Source organism: Hyalella azteca, unplaced genomic scaffold, assembly GCF_000764305.2.
Source record: "Hyalella azteca isolate HAZT.00-mixed unplaced genomic scaffold, Hazt_2.0.2 contig16283, whole genome shotgun sequence".
NCBI lineage: Eukaryota > Metazoa > Arthropoda > Malacostraca > Amphipoda > Hyalellidae > Hyalella > Hyalella azteca.
The window spans coordinates 80356-92092 of NW_025946108.1; the positions used below are offsets into that span (position 1 = coordinate 80356).

The 11737-nt window shown below is 35.9% G+C and overlaps 1 protein-coding gene across 1 annotated transcript; it reads right to left on the reverse strand.

The window, feature by feature from the left end:
• Positions 1-611: 611 nt before the first annotated feature.
• Positions 612-9772, reverse strand: LOC108665461. The gene is made up of 7 exons (XM_018152216.2): positions 9642-9772; positions 9299-9355; positions 8241-8340; positions 5037-5303; positions 4424-4723; positions 3427-3506; positions 612-2692 (listed from the first exon to the last, which is right to left on the reverse strand). Exons 1-7 carry the CDS (start codon positions 9681-9683, stop codon positions 2507-2509), a joined length of 1032 nt encoding a protein of 343 aa, XP_018007705.1. The 5' UTR covers positions 9684-9772; the 3' UTR covers positions 612-2506.
• Positions 9773-11737: the final 1965 nt, after the last annotated feature.

Below are 11737 nucleotides of genomic sequence, written 5' to 3' on the forward strand. Positions count from 1 at the left end.
CACCGCCTCGTGCGAATGATTACGCGGTAAATACCGCTGCGTTTTTTTACGCTGGCGGTATTTGCCGCCGAGTGTGAAAGGGGCTTAAGGGTTAATTTTGGCTCAGGGTAGGTCGAGAATGATACCGTTGGCATGGCGTAACGATGAAAGATAAGAAAATGAAGTACCCGATGCGACGTCGGACAGTCGATACTGCAGAAAACAATAACCAGGTTAAGACCAAACTGCATGGAAATTATGTCTCACAACATAATTTTACCATTGTCATAATATAAATTCACTATGATGCAGCAACTAACCTGTTTTTAATGCCCAGTATTTTTACTTTCAGTGCGCAGAAATTAATTTGGAAATTCAGAGGAAATCAGTAGAAGGGGTAGAAAGTTTCACTGAGAACTACAGAAAGAATAGCATGAGGTTAAGTTGCGTTCGAAATTAGATCGAATACAAAAAGTAGAACATCACAATCCGCAGATAGTTATGATAATTATCGCAGATAGTTGAAAAATATGAAAGTTATAAATATGATATAATATATATGTATAATGTAAATCTTTTATCTAATATAAAATTTATACAATTTAAATGAAAACTTGAAAAATCTAATCGGACCAAACGTGTTTCAATTAGATATATTGATTACTTGATTATAATAAATCAAATGCAATTGAATCCTAAAAGTTGTAATCTTAAACTAAAGTTTAACTTCCCACAGAAGAAAATTAGGCATAGAGTTGGTGCACAAAAAATTGACACGACATTGACGTAAAACAAGGGATAAAGAATCAGATTTATAGGTAGAATTTTGAGAATACTTAATAACCGATGAATGTGGCGCAGTTGAATGTACGGATTCGTATATAACACTAGTCAATGTATATTAGGACATAACGGAACCATGTATATGGAAGCTCATTACGTAGGACTGATTGGGCCGACCACTGCGCCGAACTGCATACGAAAAAATACTCCCAAGAGCCTCTTTGCCCAGTACCTAACATTGTCTTGGACACAGTCGGACAAAGAACCTTTGTCCGCACCGTCGGACAAAGGACGACCGCATTGCGCGCCAGAAACAAATTATTTCATATTCCCTGTATTATAATGGGAGATTATTTAGCGGTGAAAGTTCATAAATTAACGGTGAGAAATTTAGAATTTCTCACAATGCCACGCATTCTACTAGTCACTAGCGTGAACCTGGAAAACAGAAGACGGAAGTACAGCGCAGCTACAATGAGAACCTGATTGTTCGCAACATAAAGTACATACTATTGTATTGATATTGCCTTGACGCATAATCGGGCTAATGGAATGAATTTGATGAATCACCATGCAGATACTGAAGACATCATAAAAGCAGCTCTAAAATTTAGGAAGTAGACGACAGGTTAATTAACCTCAGCGGCAATCATAAATCTAAACAGCCCCACCCCAAACAATGTATAAGTGGGGAGCTGAATACTGTAAAATTATTCTGTTTAGATTTGTCATAATTAAAATCTTCAATAGAACACGCATAACATAAGAACTACTGTCTAACTATACCAATTTCTGAATCAGAAATATTAAAATAAAATTAATCACATCCACTCATAATTATAATATGTTATCAATCAAATCGTCACCTAGAATTGATCGTATCTAGACTCTGACTTAACCTACACTAACTTTTTAAAATTTTCCCGGGAAACTCCAAATTAAAATACCATTCGATCAAATTCGAATGACAAACCATTTCGGAATCCCAAAAAAATGACTGGATATTACGATGATATTGGACAGGAGGAGGGCGGTCTAATCCTCTTTAATTTACGCTGAACTATTTCTTACGCATGCTTATGTGTGAAACTTTTTCGTTGCGTTAACTATTAAAGTGTTTATACTACTGAAGACTTTTATTCACATAAACAGTTCATGAGAACCTGGTGGTCTCCAACAACGTATGCCCTAGATGCTATTGTACTAAGGCCTTGACGCATAATCGGACTAATGGAATGAATTTGATGAAATCACCATGCAAATGCTGAAGACATTGTAAAAGTAGCTCTAAAATTTAGGAAGTAGACAACAGGTCAACCACAGCGGCAATCTTAAATCTACACAGCCCCACCCTAAACAATGCATCAAAGGGGATCTGAATATCGTAGAATTCTTCTTCTTAGATTTGTCATATTTAAATTCAACAAGTGAATTGCTTGCACAATGAATCTTTTTGAATGTCCTGAAATCGAATGTATCTTCTTCGCATATTTATTTCTCTTCATTGCGAGTCGAGTTGAAAGAAATGTGACGGTTAAGCGTTTAAGCAGTCCTATTTTCTGAATTAACAATGCACGGCATTTCCTACTTTGATGCTTCGAACTAATTTTTTGTCATTTTCTATGGTATAGAACTATTTTCTGTTCCGTACCTTATCACTCGCCCTCATCATTAGTAGCGAGTGTGACATCACATCGTGTGACGGCTTACAACTTTGAACTTATCCGCTAAGCCTGAAAGCAACTCACAGTAGTACCGCTGTTAACAGAACAATGGCTGCGATCATCAGGCCCTGAACAGGTAGTGGATTCACTCCATTGCTGTTGCTTTTTGACTGATTCGGCTTCTTCTTCTTATGTTTCCTCTTCTTTTCAGGTTTCTTCTTTTTCTTCATGGTTTTCTTTTTTTCCGACGAAGAATCATCAACGACCAATAAAAAGAAAAAAAACATACAACACAAAATTCATAAGAAATGCAGGGGCTAACGAAATTTCACACCCAATTCGTTATTTCAAAATTTCAAAAGTAATGCATTATTCACCTATGCCCGTCATTGATCTGCCAGTGTGCGTTTCCAACTAAAATTCATATCCCATGATTAAGACAAGTTTCTTGTAGCAAAATTGTGATTAATAAGGCAGCGTTTTTCAATTTCTAATGTCAAGAGCTACTAAATTTTCATCCAGCTATCGTTCTATTGCTGCTCTTAAACGACAATCTCTTAAGTCAACGAGTCCATGATAGACATGAAATAATCTGTAAAGTCATTAAAATTGCTCGCTCGAACTTAATATACATACATAGTCTTTCTATTCTATTCGCTTACAGTTTGTAATTTGTCCCGCCTGCAAACTCAATTTTGACGATAGGGTTTGAGCCTCACGAAATCGACTTCGACATGGTTTCGCAGGTTTTTTAAATTAGCGGGGACTTCTGTAGCAATACGAGATTTTTTCACTTGCTTCTTATTTACGAGTGCTCGAATTTAATTATGAAATTAATCACTCCAATGATTGCTTTTAAACTAAAATTCAATATCTGGTAAAAATACTAACATGTCCTAAAGTTCATTTTGCATTTTCACCGCAATACGTAGTCTTGTTCGGAATGAAGGTTATTCGAGATGTGTAAATGTGTGGGAGTAGATATGGTATGGTAATTTACTGGGACATTGGAGGGTTGGACAGCAGCCGTCGTTGACACGTTCTCCTCTGTATGGCTGAGGCTCCCGACGTCTGGCGCAACTGTCAATCAACAGAAAGAGATGGCTTCATTGATGTCCGTCTCGTGTTCACCCATGTTATTGTATGATAGTTATGTTGCAGTATTGTTATTTGCTACTAGGAAAAGCTTATAAATTGATTATTATTCGTTCCTATCAAATACTTCCTTCTGACCCTAAGGGTTTAAATCAAGCCAATAATATAATTTAAACGTGAAAAATATTTTCACTGGTTCATATTTTCAACCAGCTAATAATCTTATGTAAAATTAATTCAGACACTTGAGACCAGTTAGCGACATTTTGTCGCACAATATGCCAAAAATGTCGCGCTATTGTCTAAAGTATGCTTAATGTTTAGCACAAATATACCGCGACACGGTTTTCGAAAACTCTTAACAAACGTGTCGCACAATAACCCGAATTATACAAATATATAGATAGCTTATATGTTTTCGAAAACCGTGTCGCGGTATTTTTTGTGCTAAAACTTAAGCATACTTTCGACAATAGCGCAACATTTTCGGCATATTGCGCGACAAAATGTCGCGCAATAACTGTCTCGGTATGTACCAATGTCGCGGAATCTACCTATGATTAGTTTTAGTCAATAGTACGACACAAAAAAATGAACGCTATTATGCGACATGCTAACTAACAAAAATCTCGTTAGGTTAGGGTTAGAATTAGGGAATATGAAAAAATATATATATATATATATATATATAAAGTCATAATTCCACTCTACCGGACTTTATTTTTATTTTTTTGCTAAATTGCAAAATATATATATATATATTATATATATATATAATATCTATATTTACTCAGCATAGAGTGAATGAATGAACAAGATTACTTGGATGAGCAAGTGCTCAGTCACGTTTTATTGTCATATTTTGAAGGAAAACCCACAACGATGCAACACGTTGAGCTTACCTAATTTTGGAATCACAATGGACTTGCAGGTTTCCGGGCCTGAGGCTTCACCGACTGCGACTGCGATCATGCACACCTCATACAACGAGTTGTGCTTCACATTGTCTAGGATGTAGTTTGAATAGTGGGTATCCAAGTTAATGGATTGAGTCGTCTTGGGCTGCTGAGGGTCGTTGAGATCAAGAACTGAGTAAGAAATTTGGTAGCGACTAATATTGCAGACAGTGTGTGGAGTTTCCCACGACATGACTATGCCCTGAGTAGCTTCGAAACTTGCTTGGAACTCGACCGCGGAAGGTGCTGGGACAAAGAAGAATTAATTAATCACGGAGAGTTGGAATGTATGTGCAGATAATTATATACAAGCAAACAGTTAACGCCCATTAGTTCGGTACATCATTATATGACTGAATTTTCGCTCAATGTTTGCTATATCGCATGAAAAAAAAATAGGCAAAATAAAAATTTATGATGTTGTGAAGTCAGTTCTAGTCATACTTTACAGACAATCATCGCACGGCGTCAACTCTCCCCAGCATAATTTCAATGCATGCACAATATGTATCGAATACTTTTGAACACTTTATTTATGTTATTATGATCCACTAATAACCTGATGTTTTTATAATTTCAGTACGAATCTTAGGCCCTCGAAGAATTTTTCCAGCAGAATCGAGCAGATACTCTTCAGTTGTGCAGGTGGTACAAGCAGGTAGCTCCCTCTTCGCGCGTTTTAAGGCTACGAAACTTTCATCCTCTTCCAAATCAAGCTCAGGAAGTATGTTGAGGATGACATAGCCACAAAGTTCTTCCCCGCTGGGAAGCATCGTAACTTCTCGCGTTACGCTACACAAGTCGTTAGCGCATTTAGACAGGGCATCTGGGGTGAAAATATATCATTTTGAATATGAAAGTTACATAATTTATGATCTTCGAACATTGTATTTAATGAAATTGGCAAAAACGAAAGCAGCTGTGGTCTCAGTAGAAATTTTAGATAAAAAAACTGTGAAATGTATAAGTGAATATTCCTGAGAGAGAGAGAGCAATGCTAAATTATAATTTACGTTCACTGGCTGGCTTCCTACGGCGAGCAATAAGGTACGAAGGTAATGTAACATAATTTTTAGCAGGTTGAAGCTCAAAGAATGTCCAAATTATATGGCAAATTATGGAGACATTTTACGCATTTTAGACAGCCTCCACAAAATGAACAAAAATAATAAATCCGTGAGTCAGGAGATAATGGTCTAACAGCTGGTTCTTAACAGGATAAACATTCTGTATAATTGTGTAACTATGGAGGATTTTATCACAGGGAACCTCCACGTGAACCTCGTGATCGTTAAAGATCATCAGTAGATAATCCAAAATTTCTTCTTCTCAGGTGCCCTTAGGAGTGCGGCGGCTGCAGAAAAAAGGCTGGAATTTTAGGTACGACAAAAAATTAGCCCTCTTTACAATTTATCAATTTCTGTTCGTGTTTCGTAGCATTTTGCTTGTGTATTTATCCATTTAATTTTTCGTAGTCATAAGATGCCCACCTTCACTATATACCCTTTTTATCAATCCAGCCAGCCTACCCTGTCTTAATTTCTTTTCCATGGTTGTTGATGATGACTGTCATTATACGGGTGTAAAGTAAACTGTACTGGTGCGAAGTAAACGTGATGGCAATTAATGGATTAAAAAGGTAAAACTAACACAAACAATTTCTAATAGCAGTAGTATTTTAACAATCACTACTCTCTTGCTGCACATACTGAATCCTCAAATAACAATAGCTCAGAACCCCTGTCATTGAAGGTAATTGATCCAAACCGATGGAATCCAAACTGATTTATTCCCTGATTGCAGGTAAAACCAAGTTAATTAAATTATACATGAAGGTCCCTGGATTTAGGCATTACAAACGCATTTTATAACCCGCTGAAAAACATCGAGCGTTAAAATGAAATTTTATTGCCTTCGATACGACAAGGATAAGATAAGGCGGTGATAAGGCTTCATTAAATCTCGAAATGGCTTTATTACATACGGGCTACGTAATTACTGAAAAAAACGTTGTAATATTACAGATAGAATCTTTATGCTATGCTACAAATTTTGACAGTTATAATTTTGTGCGTTCAATAAAACATTTATCAATGATTGATTGTTGCCAATCATTCTTCATTCATCATTGATTAATTGTTACAAATCTTTGATCATTTCTAGTAGCCTGCACATGTGCACCTTTTTGATGCTACAGAATCTTCTAGTTACATTTGATTGCTTATCGGTTAATTGCTTATTGCTTATAGTTAATTATAGCTTATTGCTGCAGTTAATTAAATGGTATGGACAAGAATTTTACAGAAACCATCAACGCAAACATCATATGTAGTTCTTTAAATCATTAGATACGGGTTCTATAGAAATTTCGAAATCGATCATTATTAGGCGCGGGAAATAAGTTCGATACAAAATATGCTGTCATTGAATACAGCTGAAACTGTCTATTTTTTCATGAGCTATTGTCTGATTTTTTTTTCAGATATGAATTTCGTTTTGCGGACGGACTGATTTGATTGATCGGTCTATCTCGTAAAGGCTCCAGTGATGACGCAGGCGATGATGACGAAGCCCGTTATAAGCCCCATTACATTTCCCTGTAGGTACCAAGTGGCGTTGTCGTGGCGCTCACGCCGCCGCAGTTTACACGCGGCTACCACTACACAAATGTCGTTTGTGATCGTATAATTTTGGTAGTAAGCGTTGTAGGATAGAAACAATGCCTTGTGATTCACGACCGCAAACTCAGAAGCTTTACACATATATAGGACAGTGTACATGAGACTGCCTAACAACACTTCAACTACTCACCGCGACTAATTGACTTCCATTACCCAACTAACCCCTTTCAAAAATTCTACCTAACGACAGACGCGTCCTTCTCCAAAGAACCATTTGTTTAGTTCCCATGTCTGACTAACAATTGAGAAAATACCTTCACAACAAATAGAGAAAATTAAAGATGAGCTCGAAAAACTGCAGTGTAGTAAAGATATATACAGATTCAAGTAGAAAAATAATTGTTATACGGTATGACGATCGTAACAGCGTAAATTAAGACGTTTAAATTACTTAAATGTTAAATTAAATTAAATATTCGCTGATTGGCAAGAACCCAAGACTGCTCTTTGCATTGGCAGACACTAAAAGACTGCTCATTCGCATCGAGCGAGAATTCCCATTTGGAAAGTATTATTTCATTTTTGAAACGACATCTGGACCGTGTTCCCGTTACTCGATCCAGATGTTCCCGCTTCTCTACAAGGTAACCTAATATTATTTAGGGTTAAGGTTAGGTCACGCGTGAAAAATTAGCCAAGTGAATAATTTGTTGCAATCTTTGTGAATTATTTGGAGTATGTTGTGTATGGTATACGTGAATGAGAACAATCTTGAATGATTTTTCAGTGGATAGTCGCAGTATGGTTTCCATTTTTTGCGCATTATCTCATTTATGAAAAAAGGCGCTAGTGTGCTTGTCATGTCCGTCTGTCTGTCTGTCTGTGACTTCTCGTTGCCGAGTATCCATGATACTCGGCAACGAGAAAATGCGCTCTCTGTCACTCACTGCAGTGAATACTGAGTTATATTTTCTATCATATTCATATGTTTACCCATTTCGTCATATGTCGAATGAATAGAAGTAATAAATTCGTTATAATTTATTCATCAGTCTGTTTATAACTATGTAGGTATTTAATATACAATGGAACATCGTTCTCCGGCAATGCTAATGAGAAATCGACTTATTCACGCCACGCACCTGCTTGCTTCTCGGGGCCGCAAGACATCAGGGAGGCATCGGCGCCTTTAAAAGAGGGGCCGGGATCCCTGCTGTAGCTCTTTACACCAGCAATGGGATGCTGGTGGGAACAAAATGACGTTTGTGAATATAAATGATACCAGGTGTTAAGTAATACTGCAACTTTCAGAATGGTCCTGTAGTGTAATTATAACGATGTGTATTATGTGATAATTGTCAATATGAAATGACCCTTGAGGTTGTTGTGAAATTCTAGTGTGAAAAACTGTTATCGTCGCATTTTGAATTGTAAATTGCAGTTACTAAGCTTTATTTGCGCTGCATTCTCGCATTTTTTCAATTAGTCTTTTATGCATCTTGCACACAAGTTCGAAACATCTACCAAATATTTTCACAAAATTTCGGATACAATTATCCGGCGCCCCCCATTAAATTTGGAACTAGGCATTTCATGATAATCATGTTTCTACCAAGGATAATTAAATATTATCAGAAATTAATTAACATTCGGTTTGCTCGAAGTGCAAATGAAACCAGAATTTGAAAGAAGTTTACTTCTTAAGTTTACTTTCATGAACAAAACTGATGCTGAATTCACATTTCAACACGGGGTTGGATAGGGTTTCGATTTAATTTGGATTAGTTCTCTCAAATTTAGACAATTCGTTAATCTCTGCTTTTATTTTTTATCCGGTAATCAATAATGAAGTTGTATTCTTGCTGAATAAATTTAAATAAATAATGTATGTTCTCTTCAAGTTTTTAGCAGATTTTAATATTACCTAGATAATTGCATAACCACCAATATTTTTCTTCCGATTTGGGAGTGAACGAAATAGTTGTGCTAGGTAGGGCTCAATGATTGGAATTCATTTTTGATATTAAATTATTTCTCTCCTGCATTTATATTTGATATTGAACGGCATCTTGAGCAGCGCAGGGATTTTCTCTCGCGCTCAAAGTCAAACCCCATTAATACATAGAAAATATTTGTCTACATGACTATTAATTACGCTCAAGCCACACCCATTTATTATTTGTATACAAGACGTGATTACCAGAGCGGCGATGAGCAGGAAGCTGAATGCCCATTTGTGGTCCATGAGTATCCTCCGCTGTAGAAAATAAGAAAAGTTCTGGTAGAATGTTCAATTTAAGCTTTATTTTTGTCTATTCCCTTTACTGTACAATAATTTTTGAGTTCAATTTCCATTTTGATAAGAATGAATAGTCACATTATTCTAAAAAACATCGCAATTTGCTCTCTACACAAAATGACGGAAAACTCAAATGATTGCAAAGGTATACAAATACACAAACACATACATACCCTTCCCCAAAAAAAGTGTAGATAACCACAGTACCTAATCATCTATGTGATAAAAATTTCATCACAATTACCTCTACTGACGTGTGATGTTTTGAGCGTCCGTTTCTGAACATTTTCTTCTCCGTTTTTGCGTTGATTCGGAAACTGACGGGTATATTCTTGCCAAGCGGAACACACACCAGGTCCACACATGCAGAGTATCCAAACGCCACCAATAAAATGCACTTACTGAGACTATGCACAGCTTATTTTACTTGCTATATCCCTCTTATCACTCGATCCATCAATGATAAGTATGTGCGGTCATGAAATATTTATAACTTTTTATATCAATTAGTCACTACTTGATGTAACAAGACGCAATTTGTTTTGATTTCGTGTAGAGTTCACTGATTCAGCGTCTACAGTTTAGTTGAATGTAACACTGTTTTTTGAGCTTCCTTCTCTATTGGGCTCATTTTCAATGCCCTTCAATGCATTCATGGAGAAGTATACGTAATGATCAATATACTATTTCAAAGTCTGAATGAATATTGGTCAAATTTAACAAAGTAATAATTTTCCATTGCATTGACTGTCACTTCAACTGATATTATTCTAATATTTAAGACACATTAGCCTTGAAATTAAGATCACATTACTTTTGATCGAAATTTGAACATTAACATACACTTGATTGTGTGAATTTGCTACTAATTACTGGTGATGTTTAACTGATAGTTAAATTTTTCTTCTTTATCCATCTCATTTTTTCACCAAAAAACTAACTTTATAACATCGTCGTTATTGAAAAAAATGCACGTTCTAAAATACTCTAAAATATTTTGATAGAAAGCCACAACGGCGAGCAGAGAAATCGTCCACTTATCTCTATGTATCTCATTAGGCAGATAATCCTAACATGCAAGGAAGATCGTAAATAAAATGATTACGCTTGTATCAGTATAGATAAGAACACACTTCCCAGATGAAAGGCTGATCTAACATTGGCTATGAAAATTTCACGTTTTACAGTTTATAATATAATACAGTACAGTGCTTTCAATTGTCCCTATGTTAGTCGCCAAGACAACTTTTTAGGTGTTTTATTTAAGTAGACACTGCAGTGTCTACTTAAATATAGCACATACGATAGACAATCACAATTTTAAATAAATTTGATAATTTTCGACATCCATAATGGTTCTAAAAGCCTATATAACATAAGTCAATTACCCTACAAACCAAATTGGAAATACCCAAGTTCACCCGACGGAACGTACTGTTGCGTCGGAGAATATGAGATGAAAGATATTGTGCTATGCAATGAGATTCGTGATATGTATGTAGGACTCAAGAATCTTTAAATTTAAACTATTTACAGCAAGAGTTTGCTTTGGATTCGTTCAGGTGGTGGCAGGTAAGGAACTGTTGAAAAAAAGGCTTGGCCGTCTGCGCTTGCTACGTCATCAAAATTAGAAGAGTCAGTTGTCTCTCTCACGGCGGCACCTATTAGCATGGGTTTGATCCATTAGGATTCATTTATAAAATTATGTAAAATAAGGCCTGTTGTCTAAGTTTGTCCTCACTAAAATTTCGCTCGACAATGTCCTGGAACTTGCAAGGCAGATTCCCTTTAAAAACCATCTGATACAATTGCTTAATAAATGATTCAATATAATTAAACGATGTTGAACTAAATAGGTTTAGCCGCATCTCAATCGATAACCGCATCTGACATCTCCCGAATGTGTGCGTCATGATATTTAATGTTGTTTCTCACTTTTATCATATTGTGTATTCATGGATTCGTTTCTATCCTGACAAATGATTTTCTACAGTCATTAGTAGAAGTTAGAAGAATTTTGTATTCGTGTTGTACAGGTTTCGTGCAAAATGATTTTGACTGTCTGAAATTATCCTGCTCTATTTTAATGAAAATTTTAAAATTGACTTGATTGGACATGGAAACTAAAAAGTGCACTAGATACTTGTCGAGTTTCAATTTTCCCCATTATCTGTTGCATATTGTAAAAAATTCAATAGCATTTTTTCCTGGAGTTTCATTCAGCCTGTTATCCTTATATCCAGTCTTATTCTAAAGAGTAATTTCAACAGAGTGAAAAACTTTACGTGACTATCATACAAACGAATGAAGAGGTCATTAACTTTAGTTAGGAAATTTTAG

Bases quoted from the DNA above. Each gene is read 5' to 3' on its own strand.
- LOC108665461 (XM_018152216.2), bottom strand. From the start codon at position 9,683: ATGTTCAGAAACGGACGCTCAAAACATCACACGTCAGTAGAG. The intron at 3,507-4,423 runs GTAAGCTCAACG...GTTGATTGACAG, and splicing joins CATTGTGATTCCAAAATTAG to TTGCGCCAGACGTCGGGAGC. The intron at 2,693-3,426 runs GTAAATTACCAT...TTCTTTTTATTG, and splicing joins TCCAACCCTCCAATGTCCCA to GTCGTTGATGATTCTTCGTC.